Source organism: Mustela putorius, unplaced genomic scaffold, assembly GCF_011764305.1.
Source record: "Mustela putorius furo isolate JIRA1106 unplaced genomic scaffold, ASM1176430v1.1 tig00000129_pilon_pilon_pilon, whole genome shotgun sequence".
Lineage (NCBI taxonomy): Eukaryota > Metazoa > Chordata > Mammalia > Carnivora > Mustelidae > Mustela > Mustela putorius.
In genome coordinates, this window is record NW_025421290.1 from 17,367,890 (window position 1) to 17,395,792 (window position 27,903).

The window sequence follows — 27,903 nt, forward strand, 5'->3', positions numbered from 1 at the left end:
GTTTATTGGTTTTTTTTTAAAGATTTTATTTATTTATTTGACAGAGATCACAAGTAGACGGAGAGGCAGGTGGAGAGAGAGAGATAGAGGGAAGCAGGCTCCCTGCTGAGCAGAGAGCCCGATGCGGGACTCCATCCCAGGACCCTGAGATCATGACCTGAGCCGAAGGCAGCGGCTTAACCGACTGAGCCACCCAGGCGCCCTAGTTTAATGGTTTTAATGGTTTAATGGTTTATAAGGATCAAGGATACATTTTAATTGACCCAGACTTTGGAAGACACCCTAGACTGGGATCTCAGATGAGTTCAGTTTAATTTAGAGCGACAGGTGTTCAGCCTCAGTGATTTTAGTGGGATGAATACATACTTGTCCTTGAGAGGGAATGCAGTGCACGAATTGGGGCAAGGAGTGACCCAAGTCCACTGAAAGAGAGCTTAAGTGTAGCCCAAGATAACAAACCCTATTATTCAAGGATTTGTCTAGTGCTTATTTCACCATGAGTAACGTCTCACTGTTACCGGATAGGTCTTGTGTTGGCCAAAGGTTTTGCCTCAATGCTGCTAACTCGTGATTTGTATGCATTGACTATGATTATGTTTTCCTTAGATCGAGGAGCTTGCCCGGACTCTTTCTTGCAATTACGATCTGCCTTCCCTGGACAGCGTGAGTGAGGCTGACTCATCTCCTACCTCAAGTCCTCCGGCTAAGAAATGCTCCAGAGCCCAAGAAAGATGGCAGATATCTGCAAAGAAGGCTCTTCTCTTGTGGGCCCAGGAGCAGTGTGCCCCGTAAGTCATTTGCTGTGACCACAGGAGACACACAGGGCAGCTTGACCCTTGACCCACCAACACTGCATTACTGACTCCTGGTCTAAAAATCAGGCCAATGGCGTGTTCACACTTCTCCTTTCTCAAAGACAAAGCACCAACCTCCTTAGGTGGACTGTTACTGTGTAGAGATAAAGTGGTCTTTAAATATCCTTTTATTTAGGCACAATCCCCTTATACATCTGGTTTACATCCCAAGCATTTTACCACACTAGGAACTCTTTTAAAAGTCGGGACTACATCTTTATGGACTGTGTCCCCAGAACCTAGCCTAATGGGAGTTCATGGTAGGTGTTCCATAAATGTGTACTGAATGAATGAATGAACAAATGAAGGAATAAGTAATCAACACATAAAATGATCTCTTGGAGCTCTATATGGCTACATTAAAAGACCACGGTCCCCATTGTTTAGAAATTTGTAGCTCAATTAGGGAACAGAAGCCAGAAAAGTGGGAGTTTTTTTAAAGAGTAGGGATGATGAAAGGAAGGTAGTGCTCAGAAATTCTGTTTTATAAGAAAAAGGGCTTTTTTGCTCTAGGGATGCATTTACTCTCTCATTTTAACCCCCTGCTGGGATTGGATTTAGGGAAAATAAGGAGTCAGGATGCAGGAGATGGCCAGGAGATGAGCCGTGGAGTTCAGAAGGCATTCCTTGTCACATCATAGCATCATCCGGATAAATAGAGGCGTAAAGATGTTGCTAAGGCCTGAGATGGTGGGCTTCTGAGTCCCTTCTTCCCAGTGAGAGGCTAGGATGCTAATTTCTGTCTTCAGTCTTACTTTCTTTAGCTGTCATCCAGCCTTTGCATTTTACAAGGGACAAAAGAGCGTACATATCTTAGGAGGTTTATTTACATACATATATCAAATGAACTTTTTCTTGACTCTTTAAGATACAGTTTTGTTTTACTTCAGTTTTCTAGATTTTTTAATCCTGCCTGTTGGCACAGGTTCTGATCCCCACTCTGCGCTGCCCTACGCCCCAGCCTTCCTCCCTTTAGTTTTGCTTCGGATCTAAGCGCACAACCTGAAGCTGGAATCCTGGGTTTGAGTCCCGGCACCAGCACTTCCTAACTGGTGCCTTCAGATACTTCATCTCTTTGTGCTTGAGTTTCCTCAGTCATAAAAATGTGGACAATGCTAACACTTCATAGGGTTCATATGTGTATTATAAGAATTATTTTTTTAAGAGTATTTAGAACAGTTTCTGGTTGTTGTTAAACAAGTAGTTGTTAAACAAGACAAGATTCACTGAATACTATCGGGTTTGTCACAGTCATAGTTTAGGTATTTATTCCTAAGGGAGTCAGGAGAGCCCATGTCATCTGAAGCTATTTCTCCAGTAGTTTTTTTTTTTTTAAGATTTTATTTATTTTTTTGACAGACAGAGATCACAAGTAGGCAGAGAGGCAGGCAGAGAGAGAGGGGGAAGCAGGCTCCCTGCCGAGCAGAGAGACCGATGCGGGGCTTGATCCCAGGACCCTGGGATCATGACCTGAGCTGAAGGCCGAGGCTTACCCCACTGAGCCACCCAGGTGCCTCCCACCCATTTTCTTTAAATTTTTATTTTTATTTTATTATTATTTTTAAAGATTTTATTTATTTTTTTGACAGACAGAGATCACAAGTAGGCAGAGAGGCAGGCAGAGAGCGACAGGAGAGGCAGGCTCCCTGCTGAGCAGAAAGCCTGTTGCAGGGCTCGATCCCAGGACCTGGGATCATGACCTGAGCTGAAGACAGAGGCTTTAACCCACTGAGTCACCCAGGCGTTCCTCCCCCACCTTTTTTTTTTTTTTTTAATTTTTTTTAAAAAGATTGTATTTATTTATTTGACAGAGAGAGATCACAGTAGACAGAGAGGCAGGCAGAGAGAGGGGGAAGCAGACTCCCTGCTGAGCAGAGAGGCTGATGCGGGACTCCATCACAGGACCCTGAGATCATGACCGGAGCTGAAGGCAGCAGCTTAACCCACTGAACCACCCAGGTGCCCAACCTCCCCCACCTTTTAAAAAAAGTTTTCATTTATTTATTTGAGAGAGAGAGAGAGAGAGATAGTGGGAGAGAGCACAAGTGGGGAGGAGAGGGAGAAGCAGGGTCCCTGCTCATCAGGGAGGCAGCCCCATGTGGGGCTTGAACCCAGGATCCTGAGATCATGACCTGAGCCACAGGCAGCTGCTAACTGAGCCATGCAGGGCCCCTCTCCAGTGGTTTTAATCATTTGATTCACACCTCAAATTCGTCTGCTGAATTTCCTTGTGTTTTTTAATGAGATATTAAAGGACGCTATGGGGGACGCCTGGGTGGCTCAGTTGGTTAAGCGGCTGCCTTAGGCTCAGGCCCAGGGTCCTGGGATCGAGTCCCACATCGGGCTCCTTGCTCGGCAGGGAGCCTGCTTCTCCCTCTGCCTCTAGCCTGCCACTCTGTCTGCCTGTGCTTGTGCTCTGTATCTCTCTCTCTCTAACAACAACAACAAAAAATCTTAAAAAAAAAAAAAAAAGGACACTATGGTTGTGCTAGAATAGTTCCCACACTTTGTACGCAACTATACTCTTATAAGACACTGATCCCTCATCAAATACAGATTAGTGATGGATTTGAAATATTTATATTAAGCACCTTTATATGCTAAACACTGGTTGGGGATGATTCTACTGTGATAGACAAGAAAGACAAGGCCGTTGCTCTCCAGAGGTTTGTGCCCGTAGCGGATGGATCGATAAAATACCACAGTTGGAAATAAGGCCAGGAAGGACTTAGGATGATTGAGAATGTCAAGGGTGGCCAATGAGGGTGGCCTTTCTCTGAGGCGGTCATGAAGCGCCTTTCTGAGGAGGAGCCCTTTGAGCTGAGGCCTCAAGGAGAAGGCTTCAGGTGTATAAAGATCTAGGAAAAAGAGCATCCACAAAGAAGGATTACAAGGAGCATGGTGTTGAGAAAGAGGAACAAAGCCAGGGTGGTGGTGAGATCTCAGAGGGGGAGTGGGAGAGGCAGGGGCCAGATCATGGTAGGCCTTGAGTGAGAAGTGTTATTCTGACAAGTAAAAGGTACCTACATAAAATTTACCATTTTAATCATTTTTTTTTTAAGATTTTATTTATTTATTTGACAGAGAGAGATCACAAGTAGGCAGAGAGGCAGGCAGAGAGAGAGAGAGAGAGAGAGAGGAGGAAGCAGGCTCCCTGCTGAGCAGAGAGCCCGATGCGGGACTCGATCCCAGGACCCTGAGATCATGACCTGAGCCGAAGGCAGTGGCTTAACCCACTGAGCCACCCAGGCGCCCCCATTTTAATCATTTTTAAGTGTACATTTGGGCGGCACCAAGTGCTTTTATGTTATTATATAACCATCACCACTGTCTCCAGAACTTTTTTCATCTGGTAAACCTTAAAATTCCCCCCATTCTCCCCTCCCCCAGCTCCTGGTAGCCAGTGGTCTACTTTCTTTGTGAATTCACTACTGTAGGTACCTTAAATGAATGAATGGTGTCATATGGGATTTGCCCCTTGGTGACTGACTTTTTTCACTCTGCTTAACATCTTCAGGGTTCATCCGTGTTGTAAAATATATCAGGCTGTCCTTCCTATTTAGGGCTGAATAATATTTGTTTATGTACATATACCTCATTTTGTTGATCTATTCATCTGCCATGACTGGTTTTAAGCAGAGGAGTGGCAAGGCCTATTCAGTGAACTGCTGGCCGTTGGTGTGCCGCAGACTATCAGTTAATTTGCTATCATGAGAAAGAAGATTGTTTCCTCTGGAGAAAGGAACATAACTCCATGCGGGGGTCTAAAGTCAGTCTTGAGCCAACGGACTGTTGAGTAGAGAGAGTGTAGAGAGAGTGTTAAACTTCAGTGAGTATGGTCTTGTGGAGGGCTTTCAAAGACACAGATCTCTTGGACACCTGGGTAGCTCAGTCAGTTAAGTGTGTGCCTTCGGTTCAGGTCATGATCCCAGGGTCCTGGGACGAGTCCCGTGTCAGGCTCCTTCCTCAGCGGGGAGTCTGCTTCTCTGCTCCTCCCCTGACTCATCTGCATTCTCTCTCTTTCACTCACTCTCTCTCTCTCTAGTAAATAAATAAAATCCTTAAAAAAAAAAAAAAAAAAGACACATCTCCAATCTACCTCCAGAGTTTGATGCGGTATATTTGGGGTTGGGCCTGAGGATTTGTGTTTCTAGCCCTTGCAGCCCAGGTGATGCTGATGCTGCTTGTCCCAGAGTCACACTTTGAGAACCGATGTCCTGTGGTATCAAACTTGGCATGTTACTTTCATCTGACTACCAGATTAAAAGAAAATGTTTTCCTAGAATGATTTATATGATTTATTTGATTCCCTGAAATTTGATTACCATTGAATGTAGTAGATGTGCTTTGGTAAATTCTTTTAAATAGTATTTATCATGTTTTTATCCTGTGGTGATAGGTGTGAGTCTGTCAGTGTGACAGATTTTAAGTCAAGCTGGAGAAATGGGATGGCTTTTTTGGCCGTCATTCATGCCTTGCGACCAGACCTAATTGACATGAAGAGTGTGAAGCAACGATCCAACAAAGACAATCTGAACGAGGCCTTCAGAATTGCGGAACGAGAATTTAAAATCCCCAAAATGCTAGAACCAGAAGGTAAAGAAACTTCTTTCTTTTCAAAACAATGTCCAGTGGGAAGTTTGCTTGAAAACGGTACTGCAGATAAATGAACAAAACGGCATTGTATTTTAGTCCTGAAGGGTTCAAATGAAACTCTATTAAATTTCATGAAATTAAGAATTCCTACCAATTTGTTAACCTCCGTAATTGCAGGGATGACATGACAGCTGAAAGGAAAGAGTGCTGTTACTGGAAATAATTTGAGCTTTCATCTTAATTTTCTTTCATTATGCTCTATACTGGGTTCACTTGATTCTTTTATTCTGTTCTAAAATCTCTCGAGTAAATCCGTTCTTTGAGCGAACGTATTTCCTCTCTGCACTCCCTCCCCCTTAGTAAAGCTGAACTTCCATGAGGTTAGAAACTGCCTTTTCTGTTTCTCCCTCTATGGCTGACTCCACTTTGCCATAATTATGTTCGATACATCGTGTTAGATCGACCGTGAACAATGACTGTAAAAATTCTAAATACTGGTTATATTCGAAGATATAATTATGTTAACTTCATGAAATTAAGATTAAAGTGGTTTACTTCTTTGGAAAAGGACTTTACTTTGGATTGGGTTGTTTCTTAATTTACCAAAGCTTATTAAAAGTCCTAGTAAGGTCATAAAAGAGGTATGTAGGATTAATGAAGATTAAAATGAGCTAACAGATTAAGAGATACAAATTCTAGTCTCAGCTCTATAACCAGAGTAATAGAGGTGTAAGTAATGTGTGACTGGCTCTCCAAAATAATGTGTGTGTGTGTGCACGAGTGTGTGTGTATATATATATACACACACATCCAGGTCTATTACAAATAGTACCAATACAGAGCACATACAGCACATAGTTTCAATAATAATAAAACAAATATATGCTATACTTTATTATAAATTGCATGTAGCCCCAAAATGCTTTTGTTGATTTTCGCCAAATTCCTGCTACCATCTGTAGCCAACTTCTGGAAACAGCTGCTGGACATGCAGAGTTCTGACATGAATGCTGGTGGATAATTTCCTTATGGTCACGAGTAAGTGTGACAGCAGAGAAGTCTGTCACAACTTCATTTGTTCTTCAACAACATGAATGAGTTTTTTGTCGAATCTAGTCATGGAAGAATATTTCCTCACTTTTTTTGTGCCATGTGCAACTTAACAGCTCTAAACGGGTCAGACTTCTAAGTTTAACCTACATTATTAACATTTTCTCTATCCCTTTCTTCATAATCAACAAAACAAAAAATCAAGCCCTTATTTGCTGGTCTCTGTGTGTGTGTGTTGTGTGTGTGTGTGGTTTGAATGCTACCACCATGGCTGATTCCAGTGAGAAGTCACTGTAGGGAAAAGATACGCAACGTTAACACAACGTTACGTTATTTTTTTCTGTCACACAGGTACAGTAGAGATAACCACAAGAGCATAGGTAATAGTAAAATGTAGTAAAATAGTTGGGAAGTGGTGAGTTTTGAGTATCTATTATCTTTATTTTAATATATAGACTTTTTTTTTTACATTTTTAAAAAAAGATTTTATTTATCTGACAGAGAAAGACGCAGCGAGAGAGGGAACACAAGCAGGGGGAGTGGGAGAGGGAGAAGCAGGTTTCCCACGGAACAGGGAGCCCAATGCGGGGCTTGATCTCACGACCCTGGGATCATTACCTGTGTCAAAGGCAGACGCTTAACGACTGAGCCACCCAGGTGCCCCATAGACATATATATTTTTTAAAGATTTTATTTATTTGAGAGAAAGAGAGATAGTGACAGAGATAGTGAAAGAGGGCATCAGCAAGAGGGGAGGAGAGGGAGAATCAGGCTCCCCGCTGAGCCCCGACATGAGGCTTCATCCCAGGACCCTGGGATCATGACCTGAGTTGAAGGCAAACAGTTAACCATCTGAACCACCCAGGCACCCCTAAAATATTTTTTTGGTTGTGCGTTTATACAATTTAATTTTTAATGCTGGCTGTGTTTAACAACCAGCTTATAAAAGTGCTGAAAATTTAATAATCTGCTCTCAAGTTGAGCCTTCTGGCTCCAACATACCACTAAGTGAATGTGGCTTTGTCACTTAACTTTTTTTTGCTTTTATACAGCTTTATTGTGATGTGATTTACATACCATGCAATTTACTCATTTAAGTGTACAATTCAATAGTTTTTTAGTATATAGGTAAAATTTTGCAACCATCATCATGATTAGTATTAGAACCTTTGCTTCATTCCAAAAATAAATCCCATCCCATTAGCAACCCATTCCTATTTCTCCCCACCTCTCTCAACCTCTAACACACACACAGTCACTCACAGAGCCCTGGCAACCACTAATTCTTTGTCTTTCTATAGATTTGCCAAGTCTGAACATTTCTCCTAAATGTAGTCTTTTGTGACTGGCTTGTTTACCTTAGCATGATCTTTTCAAAGCTTTTCTGTGTGCAGCATTTATCAGAATATCATTCCTTTTTTTTTTTTTTAAAGATTTTATTTATTTATTTGACAGAGAGAAATCACAAGTAGACGGAGAGGCAGGCAGAGAGAGAGAGAGGAAGGGAAGCAGGCTCCCTGCTGAGCAGAGAGCCCGATGCGGGACTCGATCCCAGGACCTTGAGATCATGACCTGAGCCGAAGGCAGCGGCTTAACCCACTGAGCCACCCAGGCGCCCCATTCCTTTTGTTTTAACAGACTTTATGTTTTAGAACAGTTTTAGGTTTACAGAGAAATTGGGAAGCAGATTTAGTAAGTTCCCATGGAGTTTTTCCCTATTGTTGACATATTAGTGCATTACATTTGTTACTAATGAATCAACGTTGATATATGTTTATGCTTTATTCACATTTCTTTAGTTTTTCCCTGATGCTCTTTTTCTTTTCAGGATTCCATCCAGTATTCTACCTTACATTTAGTTTTCTTGGCTTTTTGGGCTGCTGTTGACCATGACAGTTTCTTAGAGCATTTTGTTTTGATGGCCTGACAGTTTTGGGGATTCCTGGTCCTGTCTATCATAGAGTACCCCCTTTCCTGGAATTTGTGTTACGTCTTTTCTCATTTTAGACTGGGGTTATGGGTTCTTTGGAGGAAGACCCCAGAGGTAAAGTACCATTCTTACCACAGCATATGAGAGGAACATGCCGTCAGCATTGTAACACTGGTGATATTCACCTTGATGACCTGGCTGAGGTAGTGGTTGTCAGCTTTCTTCCTTGTGAAGCTAGTTTTTGTTTCCCTCTTCCTGTGTTGTCCGCTTTGGAGGGAAGTCACGCTACATAGCCTACACGGAGGAGAGTACCTCAGCCTCCCTTACCTACATAAATTATTTACAGTTCTTTTGCCTGAACTATGTCTGTTCTCTCCTGCATTTATTCATTTATCCAGCCATTGATTTATATCAGTATGGGCTTATGGACATTTTATTTTATACTTTGGGTTGTAATCCAATATTACTTTATTTCTCAAATTAAGAAAGATTTTTTAAGCTCAATGTTTTTTAGCCCCTGGGAGCTCTCTCAGCTAGCTCCTGTGCTCCTTTGACATACCCCACCCTTGTGGTGTTTCTTTGTTGTTTTGAGCCCATCCTTATTTTCAGGCCTTTAGGATGCATCAGGCTCGGGATCAGCCCTCTCTCCAGCCAACTGCTGGTTGGAGAATGGCCTGAGAAGGCTAAGATCTAGTAGCTACTTGGAGTGAACTGTGCGTGTTGTAATTGGTTCTTAGCCTTCTTGGACCTCACTGAATTAGGTGATACTTCTAAGTTAACAGTTAGCCTGATGATTCCAAATTTTTATGTTAGGTTTGTCATTATATTAGTTTCAGCTTGTTATTAATTCTTCTTGTTAACTTTCCTCTCCTTGTTGTTTTTCTTTCTTTCCTTTTCTTCCTTTCATTGTCTTTTCTCTTTACTTTTTGGCTTTTCATTACCTTTTGTCCTTGTTTTTCCTTATATTTTGTTCTATCCCCTTTTCTGATTACTTTGTTCCTTCCTTCCTTCCTTTTCTTCCTTCCCTTTCTTTCTTTCATGCTTTTCTCCTACTGTGATTCTCTATCTTTATTAGTATAAAATATTTTCTCTAGTTCAGTATGTGAAAATAACTAGACAAATAATGTAATAGACAATATAAAAAAGGGCAAATTTGTACTTATAAATGATTGCCTATTATTCATTTTAAGTGGCTTAAATAATAACTTGAAATGTGAAGTACATCGTGATTATTTACGCAAACCAAATACTGTTGTCATATTTAAATGAGAGAGTTATCTTTTGATGGTTAAGACATTTAATCACAATGCATAGCTTCATATACAATAAAGTTTTGAAAAAGAAACATGTAGTGAAGTCAGTCTAATTATTTCAGGTATCTCTTGATATACTTTGTAAAAAAAAGATTTTATTTGTGAAAGAGAGAGAGAGAGAGCGCGCACAAGCAGGGGGAGCAGCAGGCAGAGGGAGAAGCAGGCTCCCTGCTAAGCCAGGAGCTGGATGCGGGACTTGATCCCAGGACCCTGGGAGCATGACCTAGGCCCAAGGCAGATGCATAACCGACTGAGGCACCCAGATGTCCCATACCTTTACTTTTCTACTTATATATTTTTTCAGTTAAAGAGTGACTCAGTTCTTAGGGATGCTTCCTTATTGAAACTCCATTCACACCTTGTTATTGATACCTTTTGTATGTTTACTATCTTGAATTTTATTATTTGTGTGGATTAGATTCATGTTCTCCCTCAGCCTATTAGAACTGTCATGGAGCCCAGTAAACACATTTGCTAAAGCATCCATGGTGTCTTATATTTGTTTGCTGTTTGTTTTTCTCCTAACAGTAAGCTCCAGTGAGGGCAGATAATGTCTTAAAGCATCTGACATGTACTCAAAGTGTCTAGCATCCCCTTGTTGAATGAATACAGTGATGAAACATATGGCCCCCCAGGGCGAGAACTCAGCGTTACCTATCTTGCTTGTGAGCTCACATTTGTGAGTGCTCTATAAATATTTGATTAACTTATTTTAACTGATTTAATAAATAAACACTGAAGCTTTTTTTTTCAATATCCTCCTGGTTGTTTGGACAATATACTGAAAGACATCCCCAAATTATGTGCTCATTCTGACTGTAGTGTATTGATCACTTTCTTGTGATTTTGTGATCTATCTGATTTATTAGATATCTGGAGAAGTTCTGCATTTAAGGGATTTATAATATTTTTACTTTGTTTAACTCAGCATTGTCTGATTTATCTCACCATGGACTTTGTTAATGTACCACAAGGACTGGCCGAGAAAAGGCTCTCAGTAAATGTATTTGTTCCACAAATGAACAAATAAAATCTTGTGGATGTCTTGAGTAAGTCTGCTGTACAACATACGCTTTTGTTCGTCAGAGACAGTGCACAAGCAGGGGAAGTGACAGGGAGAGGGAAAGAGAGAGGGAGAAGCAGGCTGCCTGCTGAGCAAGGAGTCCGACACAAGACTCAATCCCAGGACCCTGGGATCATGACCTGAGCCAAAGGCAGACGCTTAAACAACTGAGCCACCCCAGGGATCCCAACATATGCTTTTGGAAATGCTTTACTGCACACTTGCTGAGACCCAAGTGATGGGAATGGATTCCAGTTGCTGTATGTTCCTTTTCCTCTCCTGGAGGAGTTTCCGTATCGTGTCTCTGGAAGGAGGAAGGCTGTATTTTCTCCTTTCTGCCCTCCCTGACTACTCTTGCCCTTAACCAGACAGCATGCAAGGTGGAAATTGAGGCTGTGCACATACTATTGGCAAGATTCAACTCAGCCTTGTTTGACTCTGGATCTAAGCTCTGAGCCACTGCACAGACTTGGAGCAAGGGCCGCTGACCAGACTGCATGGCTGCTTAACTCCTTCGGTTCATTTCAAGACTGTCTTATGGTCTAGCCTGTTTTGTGTAGGAATTACAGTAAGTCACAGTTATAGCTGATAAACAGTGTGGCATCTCTTCCAGATGTGGATGTTGTTAATCCTGACGAAAAGTCCATCATGACCTACGTGGCTCAATTTCTGCGGTATTCGAAGGATGCAGCAGAGACTAGAGATAAAGCTCAGGTACATCCTTCCTTAGAAGTATGACTCAACCGCGTTTTTGTTGTACCCTACTAGTGGCTTAATTTTTAAAATTAAGGTATAATTTGCATGTAGAACTTAAAAGTGCAGTTCTGTGAGTTTTTACAAATACCTACACCCGTGTTAACCATGCAGCAGTCATGATGTAACACATTTCTGCTACCTAGAATGTTCCACTGTGCCTCTTCCTCATCCGTACCCCCCACCCTGGGCAACCAGTATTCTAATTTCTTTCACTGTGGATTAGTGTTGCCTGTTTTAATAAAAATTTTAAGGTAAAAGTGGTAACTAATGAAACTTTGCTGAATTATCTAAAATAACTTTTACATAGGTACTCTAGAAGACAAATTAAGTTTAGCAGGCTTTTAAAAAATTCTAATTTTTGTCTGTTTGAATTTTAACAGTTTTTTTGGGATATAATTCACATGCCATAAAATTAAACCATTTAAAGTTTACAATTCAGTGGGTTTTGGTATATTTACATAGTTGTGCAACCATCATGGCAAGCTATTTTAGCACATTTCCATTTTACCTGTTCTTTGACTACATAGAACTGGGATTGTGTAATTTATGAAAAACGGAAGCAGTGTGTTCTACTCTTCATTGTTGTCTGTTGAGGTGTGCTTGAATCACTCTCAGCTCGCCATTTGATTATTGCATTTTTTTCCTTTGACTTCCAGCTAGGTTCGCAAAATGTTTTGGGTGCAAATTTCATAAAAATCAGTGAGATGCAAATAAACATTTATTCTGTCGCTGTGGAGGTAAATGAGTGCTGTGAATTTAAAGTGGTTTTGAATATTATTTTAATCTTTATTTAAACTACTTCCTCAGACGTGTTTACATGCAGTCGTATTGTCACATTTTATGTGACAAATTGAGGCCTGTGTTTTTCCAACTGTTACATTTGAGGCCCCACTGCCAGATTGTTGCTGACTCTGGAACAGAAACTCAAGCTGGGATGCAGGCGTATAATTCAGTTCACTTATTTCTGACCTGCTGGGGAGCTACTCTTTTCTAATTAACTTTCTTATTAAAAAATAACGTGAAAAATTCAGCTGTCCATGAAATCAGATGCAAAAGTATATCAAAAACACTCCTGCTTAATAGAAAGAGAAGCTTAAATGAAGGTTAAAGGAGAATGGAAATAAGATGTAACGTCCTTGGCTTTATCCTCTGGCAGTAAATTTTGCTTTCAAATGTAGACCAGAGAGAGTCTAAGAAAAAATAGTTGTTGCTCACATTCACAGGACAGCCGAACCCAAACCGTTGGCAGCGTTATTTTTAGGGTCTTTAAAATGCTCAAGATATTTTTGATGTCCATGTATTTGGGTGTAAATAGTGCTTGAATTAACCTGTATTTAGGTGTATTGGGAAGCAGTGTTTTGAAAGGCCTACTATAAATGAGTAATTTAGAATAATGTTCTCTAAAATTGAGGAATAATGAAAATGGATAAGCCAAAAATAATGAATGAATGAATGAATGAATGAATAAATAAATAAGGGCTTGCTTGCCCTGTCTCTTTAGCACGTTATATTCAGGTGCTAGTTTCAATCCATTTAAAAAAATTCAAGGTGTTATGTGCACAAGCAAAATTCTTCTTTGCCACCGTGAGTCACTGGTGTGTAATGATTGCATTATTTCACTGATGTTTGAAGTTGTTAATTTTATGATTAAAAAAAATCTTCAAGTCTATTCAGGGTAGTTTTTTAAATGTGTGTGTGTGAATTTTAGGGCAAGATGAAAGATGCTGTCATCTGGTTAACTCTACAAGAGAAAAAACTACAGAAAGCCCTAAAGGACTCAGAAAATGAGACCTACTCTAAAAAGTATGAAGTAAGTATGACTTTAAACAGCAATTTATTTGTAGCTTACTGTTAAGGAAGAGTAGAATGTTTTTGGAAAAAACCTCTTCAGGGTAATTATTTAAACACTAACCAGACTTTGAGTTTTAGCATCGAGTTCTGAGACAATGCCTCTCAAACTCTGACGTGCGTGTGAATGACCTGCACAGTCTTGTTAAATCGAGTGTGGATTCTAACGGAGTAGTTCCGGCGTGGGGCCTGGGTCTCTACCTTTCCAGCAAGGTGCTGATGCCTGGTCGTGTGGGTCCTTTGAACAGCAAGCTTTTAGAGCAGGGTGTGGCAAACTGTTTTTGTGGGTCCCATCACGGGGGTTTTGCGATCCAGTGTTCCTGGAAGAGAGCCACACCCGCTCAGGTACTGCTCGCGGCTGCTTTGCACGTTGCTTAGGCAGAGTCAAGTGTCGCCACAGATGCCATTGGACCCTCAAACCTAGGACATGTACAATCTTCCCTCTTGCAGTAAGTCTGCCAGTCCCCAGTCGGGACTGAATGAAAAAAGATCAGGAAATCAGAAGTGAAGCCAGCCCCGAATTATCACAAGACAGGGCCTCAGTCAGGGTGTCCTTTGAGGAAAAATGACGCCTGTTAATTGTCCCCGCATTTGAACAAGCGCTCTATACCAGGCGCCTTGCTGATCAGCATTTTACTCTGAGTGTGGGATTGCTCTTCCAGTTTTACAGATGAAGACAAGTCTTAGAGGCATCAAGCGACGTGTCTGAGGTCACATAGCTACTGAGAGGCAGAGGTGGGATTTGAGTGAAGTCTGGCTTGGAAGCCTGGCTCTCTTTGCGTCCTGGGCTTCTCCAGGTTAGGCGGTTTTTCCCAGTACCATCTTGAAAGAGACTAGTAGGAGCCCAGGTGAGGATTCTTCCGCTCTGTTCCTCAGAACCTCCCGACTCTGCAGCTCTGCCCCCCACCAGTCCTCCATCCTGAATAAAGCAGACAGACTCGTACGAATGAGAGGCCCTCTGAGCTTGGCTTCCCTGTCTGAGGGAGTCAGATGAAGCCAGCTTTTCCGATCCTGCCATGGATCGGGGGGTGCAACTTGCTGGCGACAGCATCCTTGTGGGTTTAGAGGCATCAGGGAAGAAAGGGACATGATGCTCTCATATTCCTTTCATCTGAGCTGCTTCAGCCTCTGTGCTCCTATCTTTGTTCTGGCCTGATGTGGTTTTTTTTTTTTTTTAAGATTTTATTTATTTATTAGGGAGAGAGAAAGCTAGCACAAGCACGGGGAGGGGCAGAGGCAGAGGGAGAGAGACAAGTAGACTCCCTGCTGACCACGGAGCCCAACTTTGGGGGCTTGATCCCAGAGCCTGGGGATCATGACCTAAGCCAAAGGCAAATGCTTAACCAACTGAGCCACTCAGGCACCCTTGGCCTGATGTTTTTTACTGACGAGGTGCTAAGCGTCCCCTGGAAGTACGTTGCTCTCACATAATGTCGTTGATTTAGTAATGTACCACAGATGCAAGTTTCTTAAATAAAAGGCTGTATGAAGTTATTCATAATCAGAATTACAATAATTATCTCTTGGTTGGCTCGTAAAACTTAATCTTTTTTATTTATTTGTTTGTTTGTTTGTTTTTAAAAGTAAGCTCTACTCCAAACATGGGTCTCGAACTCATGACCCCAAGATCAAGATCAAGAGTGGCATACTCTCCCAACTGAGCTAGCCAGGCACGCCAACTTAAAATGCTGCCAATTATGATGAATAATGTTTGAAATACTATTTCTGGAGTTGATGACTCTTCAGCACTAACATTTCGCACAAATCTGAACCAAGGACAGCTTTATTTATTAAATTTTTGCAGGCAGGGACAGAGTATTTTCTAAGGTCCTTTGACTTGGGCAGCACTGGCTTACATGCAGTTAATCAGAGACATGTTGACACGTGATCGCTGCTGCTGTATAGTTTTCTCTTCCACTCATCCTTATTTTGTCGTGAATCCATGTTTGGGGAGGACATACCAACTCACATTCTCCATATGGCCTCAGGAGTCATCCTGTTGAGCTGGGTGACCTAGCCAACCACTTCCAGTAGAAATCCAGCAGTACTGACACCAGACACAAGCTGGGACCTTTCGTTACTGTGACAGCACTCAGGTGATCGGGTTGCACTGATGAAAGACACCAGAGCAGTGAGAGGATCCATTTAAATGTGACCTACAGTTACAGACCTTAAAATAGCAGATTACATTTCAGAAATTGATAAAAAATTTCTGTCTTTAAAATATTCTTCCGATTGTAGAGTCTGCTGTCCTTTTTGGAGTCATTCAATGAAGAGAAAAAGCCCTTTTTGGATATCCTGCCAGTAAAAAGGAATCTGGATGAGCTGGATGAAGATCAGTTACAGTTGAGAGAAGCCTGGGACGGCCTCACCTACCAGGTTACTGTGTTATACTGATTGGAGGAGCATTTTCGTGAGGCAGCTTTGTTGGATGATTACTTTAGCCTTCCATTAGAAATTCTGTGAAAGAGTGGATGCTACATTAGAACTTTGGGAGAGTGTTCTTTTATTTTCTCCATAGCCTCATTTGAGGGGTGATTAAGATTTAATAGAAATTTATAGCATACTGCTTAGAGAAACCGCTTATTCAAAGTTTTTATATTTGTCCTCAGTGATTGGTTTGGCCCAGTAGATTATCTATATAATCTGATTGACCTGCAGCCTCATCTCTACCAAGGACCAGTATCCTGTATCACTATTAACAGATGCTTGAAGGGGGTCAGGGACAAGCCTAGAGAGAATGTGTGAAGATGAACGTGTATGTGTGTCTGAATATATCTGTGTGATTTCAGTTGTTTGCAGTTGATTGGGATTTATGTTATGACCCAGGATGAAGTGCATTTTTGTTTGTTTGTTCGTTTTAAAGATTGATTTATTTATTAGAGACAGAGAGAAAGAGACAGAGATAGTGAGAGAGAGCAGGAGCAGGCTGGAGAAGGAAAAGCAGGGAACCCAACGCTGAACTCATCCCGGGACCCTAGGATCATGACCTGAGCCAAAGGCAAGCACTTAATGGCCTGACCCACCCGGTGCCCATAAGTAGTGCGTGTTGGTGTATTCTGTGGTTATTTGATACAGCTTGCTTGCTTGCTTTTTCTTTTTTTTTTTTTTTTTTGCTTTTCCATTTTTATTTATTTGAGAGAGTGAGAGAGAATGAGCAGGGGGAACGGCAGAGGGAGAGGGAGAAGCAGACTCCCCTGCCGAGCAGGGAGCCTGAGTGGGGCTCGATCCCAGGACACCCAGAATGACCTAAGCTGAAGGCAGATGCCCAATCCACTGAGCCACCAGGTGCCCTTGACATAGCATTCAACAGATATCAGTTAAGATAAGGTGGTTGATAGTGTCAGATTATCTATGTCTTGAATGACATTGTGCTTAGTTCTATCAATTGCTGAGAGAGGGCTATTAAATCTATAGAATCATTCTGTTGCTGCTGTCCGATTTTGCTTCATGTATTTTAAAACTTTGTTAGTTGTGTATGTTTATGGTTGTTATGTCTCCCTGATGAATTGCCACTTTTATTAGTGTGAAACATTTTTGTTTATCTCTGGTAATACTTTTCTTTTTTTATGTCCACTTAATCTAATATCAGTATGATCATTCCAGTCTTACGCTGACTGTGTGATACATATTTTTCCTTCATTTGTTTTCAATCTATTTGAGTCTTTATACTTAAAATGCATCTCTTATGGGCAGCGTATGGTTGGATCTTGCTTTCTTATCCCTTATGATAATCTCTACCTTTTAGTTGGAGAACTTCGTTAGTTAATATTTAATGGAATTATTGATATGATTCAATTTGGGTATACCATTTTACTCATTTTTTCTGTTAATTCCCTCTGTTTTTATATCTTTATTCTTTTCCTGCCTTGCTTTATCTTAATAATTTTTAGAATTTCATTTTAATGTATCTATTGGCTTTTTAGCTCTACTGCTTTGTATCAGATTTCTAGTGAGATTACAATAAACATTTAAAAATTTTTACAGTCTATGGAGTGTCTGAGTGGTTTAGTCAGTTAAGTTTGCTTTCAGCTCTGTTCATGATCTCAGGGTCCTGGGATTGATACCCACAATGGGCTCCCTGCTCAGTGGCGGGGGTAGGGGTTCTGCTTTTCCCTCTCTCTGTATTCTCTCTCTCTCTCTCAATAAATAAATAAAATCTTTAAAAAATTTTCTTATAGTCTACTTATACAACTTTTAAGTCATCATAGGTAGATAACTTTCTTCTGTAGAAATCTTACAATTAAATTGATTTATTTATTTGTCATTCTTTATGCTCTACCTTCTTTATATATAAATATATATATGCCACAAACATGTTTTAAAGCCCCCAAAATCATGTTATAAATTTTTGCTAAAAATAGCCATACATTTTAAACAAACTAAGAGAAAAAAAATGTCTCTTATATTTATCTAGATGTTTATCATTTCCAGTGTTCTTCATTCCTTTCTAGAGGTCCGAGTTCCCATTTGAACTCATTTCCCTTCAGCCTGAAAAAACTTTAACTTACCTTATAATGCAGGTCTGGGGGAACAAATTCTCTTAGTTTTCTTTTATTTCTGAATGTCTTTATTTTGCTTATATTCTTTTTTTTTTAAGGTTTATTTTTTACTTTAGAGAGAGAGAAAGAGAGGGCACAGGGTGAGGGGCAGAGGGAGTTGGAGAGAGAATCTCAGGGAGACTCCCTGCTGAGTGGGGAGCTGGATGTGGGGCTTGATCTCCTGATCCTGAAATCATGACCTGTGCCAAAATCAAGAGTTGGATGCCTAACCTACTGAGCCACCCACGTGCCCACCTTCATTCTTTTTTTTTTTTAAACATCTTTATTGAGGTATAATTTACATACCATACAGTTCATTCATTTTAAATGGATAAATTAAATGATTTTTGGTGAATTTACAGAGTTGCAACAGAGATTTTATGGTCAGCAAGTCAAAAATACTCTTTGGCCCTGGGAAAGTTTTTTGATATCTGCTCAAGCCTCGTGGCTGTCAGGAGTTGCTAGCCTGTTTTCAGAATACATATTTCACATCATTTAGGAAGGTTGTTAAATAGTCAGGTTAGCTTAAAAGAGCCACCCTCTCCAAGTACCTAATTTGGGAGAACTGACAAAGCTCTGGAAACCTTCCCATTAAGGGGCAGGGCTATTGCCCAGCTTTGAAACTGACCCTTTGCAAAGGGCAGTATCTCTCGGTTACAAATACTCAACAAAATGGGAGAGGAAGAAGATACTGTCTGTAGAGTTAATGATGTTCCAGGTGGCAAAGACCTGGCATGATTTTATTGAGTATGATTTGGAAAAAGTGCCCAGAATAATGAAAAAAACACTAAAAAAACTATTTTTGCATGAGTAACTGCCGCAAATTGATAATAGCTTGAAAATCCATTCCTTAGTTGGATATAATAGAGCTCATTGTCTTGGTGTGGCAAAGGAGACATACTAACTTTGAAGCCATCAGGTGTATAAAAGTCAATACCATTTAGACAGTTTCTGGCTCAGTTGTTTGAGCACACAGTTAACTCAAAGCATCACAGTGAATGGTTTCATTTTAAGCCAGCTAGGCAAAATAGCAATATTATGTTATTTTGACCTGACAAGATCAAGGCTGACCAGATACAAATTTCCATCCAAATGCAAAAGTAATTTCCAAACTTAAGAAAGTGTGGAGCCAGTTTTTTTCTGTGGTAAGTGAGAAGGAAGAGAAATAAAAGGTAAATATCATCTTTTACTTTTCCTCTTCTGTATACAGAGAACCATTTCTGTACACAGAGTACCATTACACAGAGAACAGCTCCCAGGCAGAAAGAACACGTTCTATTCCAACCAGAATGTATACAGCTTTCTTTTAGGTGTGAAAAGATCATCAGTTGAACTAGAGCTGTTGTTCTTAGCTTCTCTTTAACCCAGTCATGTAGCAAATTTCTGACTTATTTTGGCAAACACACAAATAATTTGGGTATAATGAAAGAACATATTAAAATTTCATAATAATGAAAAATTTTTTCATTCTTTTCCAACTGGAGGCTTAATCACATACACTTAATGATTTAAGATTGTAGAGTTGCCTTTTACCCTATGTTTGAGAAGATAAACTTACAAGCAACGAAAGTAAAACAACATACGACATGATATTCTTTACATGTGGAATCTTTAAAAATGGAGTCAAATCAGAAACAGCAAGGAGAAAAGTTGTGAGGATTGGAGCATAGAGGGAATAGAAGTTGGTAAAAGGGTACAAACTTCCAGCTGTAAGTTGAGTAAGGTCACACAATGGCTGTACTTGGTTAATACTGTATTAAATCATTAAAATTTACTAAAAGAGTTGAATTTAAATGTTTTCACCAAAAAAAGAGATAAATACCTGAAGTGATTAGATGTGTTAATTTACTAGATAGTGGGAATCCTTCCACGAAGTATATGTGTATCAAATCACCATGATCAACACTTTAAATATCTTACAGTTTTGTCAATTATACCTCAATAAACCTAAAAAAAAGAGTAAACAATGTGAGAACTATATTTAATGCTTCTAGTTTATGAATAGTTCCATTTGACTGCCTTTAAGAACCCTAGCTTTTTGCTCGTTTAATATCTTTATACTTGAGTATTGCTTATATGTTTCTTTTTGATATTTGCCCTGCATACAGTGGTACCTGATAAATATTTTTCAGTCAGTTAGTGATGAATCAGATAACCCTATTCTTTTAAAAGTGTAATTTTGCTTTTTCTTTCCTCTATTTAAAATCAGTTTAAGAATTGTGGCAATTCATTCAGTAGAACTATAATGGAAAGAGAAATACAGATTTAAAACTCATGCTTTCTTTTTCTTTTTTTAAAACTCACACTTTCATTAGGGAAAGTCATTTGAATGAAACGCATTTTAAATTGTGCTTGATCTTCATGGCAGTAGGTGTCTTTGGAATGAGAATGCCATAAAAAAACAGAATAGAGCTGTGTGAGTTCCAATAAAAAACCACAGTCTTAAAAATTTTTTTATTTAAATTCAATTAATTCATATATACGATGTTGTTACTTGCAGAGGTAGAGGTCAGTGATTCATCGATTGGATACAACACCCGGTGCTGATTACATCATGTTCCCTCCCCAGTGTCCCTCACCCAGTTTCCCCATCCCTTCATGACTCTCCCCTCCAACAACTCTCAGTTTTGTTTCCTATGATTAAGAGTCTCTTATGGTTTATCTCCCTCTCTAGTTTCATCTTGTTTTATTTTTTTCCTCTCTGACTGGTGTGAGGTGATATCTCATTGTAGTTTTGATTTGCATTTCCCTGATGTTGAGCATCTTTTCATGTGTCTGTTAGCCATCTGGATGTCTTCTTTGGAAAAATGTCTATTCATGTCTTCTGCCCATTTTTTAACTGGATTTTTGGTTTTTTGTATGTTGAGTTTGATAAATTCTTCATATCTTTTGGATACTAACCCTATATCAGATATGTCATTTGCAAATGTCTTCTCACATTCTGAAGGTCACTGCTTATTTTTGTTGATTGTTTCCTTTACTGTATAGAAGCTTTTTTATCTTGATTAAGTCCCATTAGTTCATTTTTCCTTTTGTTTCCTTTGTCTCTGGAGTTTAGGAAACAAAACAGATGACTGTGGTGGGGGGGCGGGGTGGGGGCGTGGAAACAAACTGGGAAACAGACTCTTAACTATGGAGAACAAACAGGTTTGCTGGAGGGGAGGTGGGTTAGATGGCTAATGGGGATTAAGGAGGGCACTTGAGATGAGCAGTGGGGGTTGTATGTTAAATAATGAATCACTGAAGTCTCCACCTGAAGCTGATATTACACAGAATATTAACGAACTGGAATTTAAATAAAAATTTGAAAGACAAAAAAATAATTAAAAAAGAAAAAGAAAAAGAAACAAAAAGAATTCGCTGTATCATAATCAGTTTCTTCCAGGGTCTTCCCTGGGCCCCTATGTTTGGCTCTGTTACATCGCTGACCACAGTTAACTGTAATCATGTACTTTGCTCCCCCCACTATGTGCTTCAGGCAAGACTTGTAGTTTTTTTGTTTTTCTGTTTTTTATATTTATCTGATTGACCCTTAGATATTGAGTGTTGTGTTACTTACTCTCCCCTTCTTGGCACATGGATTTGGGCAAGGCCCTACTCTTACTTTTATTTACTTGTTTAATTTGTGTTTCCGTCTAGACCCAGGCCCTCCTTCCATTTCCCTTTCTCCCTAGGCCACTCTTGTGATGTGCTTAAGGTGTATCTTTTTGTTCTGTATGTTCTCTCAAAATACATATTATATTTGTATGCTCATATATTTGTAAATTACGTAAATCGATGTTATATGTTATTTCTGCTTCTTAAATTTTTGAGCACGTATATTTAAAATGCTCCACTGTTCCAATGTACATGTAATTTGTGTCTAATTGCTGTATGTACTCTATGGTGTGCAACCACCACATGCCCCTTCTCCTTTCTGGAAGATTTTTATAGCTCTATCAGTTATTAGCAACATAGATTATTAATAAATGTTTGCAGAATGAATGAGTGAGTGAATGAATGAATGAGCAAACCAGTCAATCAATTCGGGAGTGAGTTCTGAGGGTCCTTAGTGGGGAAAAGATCCAGGTGGAAGGGACAGCAAGACTCAACACCTTGGGAGTGCCGTCAGTGTTTGGAGAAATAAGTAGTTGGCGTTTGTGTGACTCCTCTGTGTGCACGGAGTGGTGGGAAGGCTGAGGAAGCAAGAGCTTTATTTATTTATTTGAGAGAGAGAGGATGTGTGAGTGAGGGAGGGGGAGATGTAGAGGATGAGGGAGAGAATCCCAAGCAGACTGCCCCACTGACTGTGGAGCCTGTGGTAGGGCTCGATCTCACCACCCTCAGACCAGAGTCAAAACCAAGAGTCGGTTGCTCAACTGACTGGAGCCACCCAGGTATCCCCAAAGAAGTAAACTTTAGAAGAACGTTGGCTGAAGCACAGATTTTTGTTTTTTCAGATTAATATGTGGGAAACAGAGCTGAATCGTGCCTTGCCCTCACCGCTATGTCAAATTGAAGCCTGGCTCCAGAAGGTAGAGGAGCTTATAGATGAAGATTTGCCGGCTTCCCAGGATTACTGTGCAGCCAAGGCTCTAATACAAGAGAAAATTACTTTAATCAAGGTTGGAATATAAAAAAGAAACGTGGAAAAATCTGTGTTTTGTTAGAGACTGTTCTTGAGGAAGACTGTGTCCTAGGGAGAAGGGAAGGAAATAAGTGGGTATTTGAGGATGGTTCAGAACGATTCTCTTGGGGATTTTGGGGAGCCATAGATACCTTCACTTTCTTCATGGGCATTCTGCTAATTCAAGCTGGAAACAATAAGGTACAGTCTAGTCAGTTCTAAAGCAATTGAAAAGCCTGGCCAAAAAGGAGGGAAGAGACTGGTCTAAAATGTGGGAGATTGAGTTCTCAGCAAAATGGCCCGAAGGAGTTTGATATGTGATGTTTATAGCATGTGAACCCACAAAGGAATGGAAAAGAAATCCAAAAACTAAAGATTTTGATAATGCTTTTACCAAAGAATCTATAGTCTGCCCATCTGTAAAATGTTCCAGTTTAAAGCACTTGGGATGAAAATACTCATTTGCAAAGTTTTAGTTAAAAAAAAAGTAACGGCTTTATGATTTTGGGGGGGGGGAGACATGCCCAGAGCAAATGAGATGAACAAACCCCCAGTTACAACATGTGGCAAGAAGTCTGGTTCATGTCATGCTGAATTTCTTTCCAGAGTCTGATGGACAAATGTGATTGTCATTCCAATACTCTTCTGACATTCGAAAATGGAGATGAACAACATTTGCCACCGGTACCATCTAAGAAACTGGAGGAAATGAAAAGACGGTTTGTAACACTTTCCCTTCACCACTGCTGAGACCATTCCTGTTTGAGCGCTAATAGGAGGCCGCAGGGACCAGAAAATAACACATTTTTCGATACTTTCTGACAAGTATTCTTGAAATCTTGATGAATGTACCTTCAGGTTCTGGGTGAAAGTAACATTGTATCATGCTAACCATGCTTCCTCTCTCAGCAGATGATGGCGATGGGCAAAGTTCTGGATGTGGAGTCAGGAACTGAGCTCTGTATCTGAGTTTTGATGACATTACTGTCTTTCTGAGGGTATAGCCTCATTTGTAAAAACAGAAAGACAATCATCGCCCGGTTCATGTCTCACAGGGATACTGGGTGAAATGGGAGGTTGTATTTGAAAGCCCTCTGTAAACTCCCAAGTAGGATAAACAGATTATCCAACTTATGGTTGTCCACCTCTGCTCCTCTTTTCTCATCATTCATAAGTAATTCACTAGAATGATAACGAGAGGGCGTTAGCCTTAATATGAAAGCTGTTTGAATACGTAAGTGTTGAAATTATCATTGCGTTCAGTTATAGAAAAGTTTACAAACTGGGTAGAATATTTTGGAGATTAACATTTATTGTAGGATTTTTTAAATAGGGGAATCATTTGTTCAGAAAATGTTCTGTTAGATTTTTCTTTTAATCTCAGGAGGACTTGTTTTCTATTTAGCCACAATGTTTGTTTTACTTTGGGTTTTTCTGTTTGTTTGTTTTGTTTTGTTTTAAGAGAAAAGAGTTGGGGCACCTGACTGCCCTGGTTGGTAGAGCATGTGACTTCTGATCTCAGGGTCCCGAGTTCAAGCTCCATATTGGGCATAGTAGAGCTTACTTTAAAAAAAAAAAGATTTGAGGATACATCTGAGTTCCATGTGTTTAAAATAAAAAGCCAAAGACCCAATATTTTTAGAAATGCCAAACAGATTATCTCGCATTTGGGGAATAATACTAAGTTAAACTCTAAAACCTGCAATATTTTCCAGAATCAACAACATTTCGGGGAAAAAATTCATTCCACGTCTAGAATTTCATTACTATAAGTGCTCAGTTCTTGGTTTGCTAGATGAAGTGAAATTAAAGTTGGATGTTTGGAACATCAAATATGGGAACAAAGAATCTGTGGAATTGTTGCTGGAAGACTGGCATGTAAGCTTTTTATTTTGTGTTGTAGACAGTATTCTCCATGTCTGGGAGCTGGGTTTGCATTTTTCCTTGGCACAGTTTCCCTTCACCTTTTCAGGTTTTGAGATGAGTTTTCTTGGTAGCTTTCATTAACTTAAAATTGCCTGGAGAGCAGAAGTATAGATAGTCACATAAACAGACAGTGGGAGGAAGAAGAAAGAGAAAACAGCATTATTTACCTTACCAGGGGAGAGTCAGTTAGCCAGGCTACTTAACATAATAGTTGGAAGATGTTTCAACATTATTTCCGTTAACAGTTCCAACTTTCACTTGTTTAATATTTTTTTCCCACTCAGATTCATGGTTTCATTCAAAAATTAGTTTTTTTCTTAGAACATTTTGTCTTAGCCTTTCAAATTCTAAGAGTGGGAAAGACAGTGTATTTTGTCTTGAGGCTTTTCTTGGAGAGGGGGTTTGGCTCTTGCAATTTATAGGGAGAAAGTGTTGCAATGACTTAAATATATATATGTTCATTTGTAAATTAAAAGCATCCTAGAAATTTCTACAATTAGGACTTACCATTCTTTCTGTTCCCTTCTTTGTGGAATGAGACCCCAAAATCTTGGAAAAATCCAAGGTTGTATTTTGCAGTGCAAAAATTGAAAAAGATGTTGAAGAGAGATGTATTTACAGTGGATGATTTAAACACTATACATTCCCGAATAGGAGGCATCATTCTAAATTAGACTAGGTTTTGAATATCTTTCTTTCTTCTGCTTTCTTTGATTTCTCATTTTTCCATTTAAGTAATCATACCATTGGAGCCTAATAAGTGCACAATAAATAGGAGTTTTTAGTTAACTCTGCATTTTTCCATAGCAGAGTTTGCTTGCATAGGACACATAATTTGACTAATATCAGTGTCTCAAATGTTTTTATGTGACAGGTGGTAACTATTTATAGCATAATATAATATGTCTAATCAAAATTATTGGTTATTAAATGTGCAAAATAAGAGAAACTGATATAAATTATGTAATATTAATAAATACATGAAACAGGAGATTTTTGAAAATTCTGTACTTCACTTGTCTTTTCCTGCAGGAGGAAAACCACTCTAGAACTGTATCACTACAGTAAGATAAAGTTTGTCAGGTCTTATACCTGCCTAGTGTTCATGCTCCTACTTCTATTTCTTAGGTCTTAACTGTCTTTCTTCATGACCTGCTCTTCTCTTCTACCCAAATATACAGTATTTAGGCCTTAAAGAAATTTTGGTGCCTACGTGTTTCATCAATATTTATGTCTCTATCTGGATATCATGGCACATTTTAAATAGTAAAAAAACTGTCAATGTATTTTTTTTCCTTTCCCTCCCAGAAATTTATCGAAGAAAAAGAATTCCTAGCTCAACTTGAAACTTCCTTTCAGAAATGTGAAGAAATCCATAAGAATTTAGGTAAAGCTGTATAGTTACTTTTTGATGGAATGACCATCACTTAAAAATAGCATTTTATCTGTTTTGCTTACTTTATACCTTCATGTTTTAGGAATTGGTTTTACGTATTGTTTTTTTTTTGAAAACCCTTGCATTCACTTTTAATATTATCGAGTATATATTTATTTCAACACTGTCAATTAATATACAAGTATTTTTCTTAAGAGTATGATTTTTATTAATAATAAACTGTTTTCTGAGATTACTTTCTTGTTTTGTTAACATTATAGCTGGAGAATATCAGGATATTAGTGAAGAATATACCATGGTGGAATATAATGTTTGTATGTATAAAAAATATATATATAATGTGAAATCCACTCTACAAAAAGTTCTGACATGTTGGGCTACTTATATGGAAAAACTTCGCTTACTCAAGGCTTGTTTTGAGGAGACAAAGAAGGAACAGATTAAAGAGGTATTTTCGGTCTAATGGTACTTTCTTTTTTTTACTTTCTTTTTACTTACTTTTTTACTTTCTTTTTTTTTTTTCTTCCATTTTGTTTGGAGATCCTCATTTTCAATCCAAAAATGAGAGGCCAGGGAAAGTAAACATGACTCTTGGAAAAATTCTTTAAGGTATTGGAAAGAGTTTAGTTTCTTTCTAATATAATTGTCAAAAGGAAGTTTTCTCCTCATTATAGGTGTTAAACACACATACACACACGCACACGCACACACACATACAGTGTAGTTTTTGAAAGATATATTGCTAAGTTCTTTGGAAAGAAATTAGAAGACTTGGAGTATTTGATAGCTTATAGATACATTTAACTAAAGTTGATATTTTATGAAGTTTTATTTTTCCATTTGGTTGAATACATTTCAGCTCTAAAATCTCTGAGTTTCTAGAGGAAGAAAATGAAAATACCTTAGACTTATGTGGAGAGGCATGGAAGAAATTTCAGTGTCATTCATTATTCTTTTCATTTGCTAGTCATGTAATAATCTGTTTTATGATTATTCTCTGAGGTAGTGTTTCTTTCATTTGTTTTTCCCTGTTGCAAATAGATATAGACAGGTTAAACATTTTCCAAATAGAAACTAAAGTTACCCAGCTGAAATGGACTGTTTATATGAAAGTAAAATTTGGGATAGTGTAGGAATGCAGGAAAAATATTTGAGCGGTTAGTGAGTCATTCTCCCTGTCTCCTGTAGTGATACTACAAATCTGAATCTTTGACTTTCAACACTCATGTGTTTAAAGATTTTTTAAAAAGTTTTAATTTAATTTTAGTCGGTTAACATACTGTGTAATATTAATTTCATTTGTACAATGTAGTGATTCAACACTTGGGCGCGGCACCCAGTGCTCATAAGGACAAATTTACTCCTTAATCTTCCTCACCTATTTCTCCCATCCCCCCAATTACCTTCCCTCTAGTGGCCATCACTTTGTTCTCTATAGTTAAGAGTCTGTTTCTTGGTTCCTCCCACCTCTCTCTCTCTCTCTCTCTCTCTTTCTCCCTTAGCGTAGTTTCTTAAATTCCACACATGAGTATAATCATATGGTATTTGTCTTTCTCTGACTGACTGACTTTGCTTAGCATTATACTCTCTACCTCCATCCATTAAAGATCTTTTATGAAAATTCACATAACTGAGAAAAGCAACACATGAAGCCTTGCAGTTTCCAAACTCTGTGCTGAGGTGTCCTGAGCTGCCAAAGAGGACTTTCACGATAATTTAATGTTTGAAGGAAACACACCATCAGTCTGTTGGACACCATGCAGCACATAACTACTAAGTGGTTTGGACCCACCTACTTGAAAATAAGACCTGTAAGATAAATCTGGCCTAGGGACTCTATCAAAAAATTACTGAGACATTTAGGGGACCATGAACTGATAAATGCTTGAGAACCTTTGCTCCAAGTTCATTAACCACTTAAGAAAGATAGAACATCAGGGGTGCCTGGGTATTTCAGTTGGTTAAGTGTCTGCCTTTGGCTCAGGTCATGATCCAGGGATCCCAGGATGGAGTCCCACATGGGG

General features: G+C 39.2%; 1 protein-coding gene across 11 annotated transcripts in view; it reads left to right on the top strand.

Annotated features, from left to right (window-relative positions):
• The window catches only part of SYNE2 (spectrin repeat containing nuclear envelope protein 2), a 330,781-nt gene that overhangs the window by 87,058 nt on the left and 215,820 nt on the right, over window positions 1-27,903 (top strand). For all 11 annotated transcript variants that reach the window (XM_004738910.3, XM_004738907.3, XM_045070315.1 and 8 more), the window contains exons 7-16: window positions 607-788; window positions 5,254-5,450; window positions 11,420-11,520; window positions 13,271-13,372; window positions 15,652-15,789; window positions 22,391-22,555; window positions 23,164-23,276; window positions 24,273-24,435; window positions 25,792-25,870; window positions 26,140-26,327. In XM_004738910.3, the coding sequence (XP_004738967.1) occupies window positions 607-788; window positions 5,254-5,450; window positions 11,420-11,520; window positions 13,271-13,372; window positions 15,652-15,789; window positions 22,391-22,555; window positions 23,164-23,276; window positions 24,273-24,435; window positions 25,792-25,870; window positions 26,140-26,327 (1,428 nt within the window). The remainder of the gene's footprint in view (window positions 1-606; window positions 789-5,253; window positions 5,451-11,419; window positions 11,521-13,270; window positions 13,373-15,651; window positions 15,790-22,390; window positions 22,556-23,163; window positions 23,277-24,272; window positions 24,436-25,791; window positions 25,871-26,139; window positions 26,328-27,903) is intronic.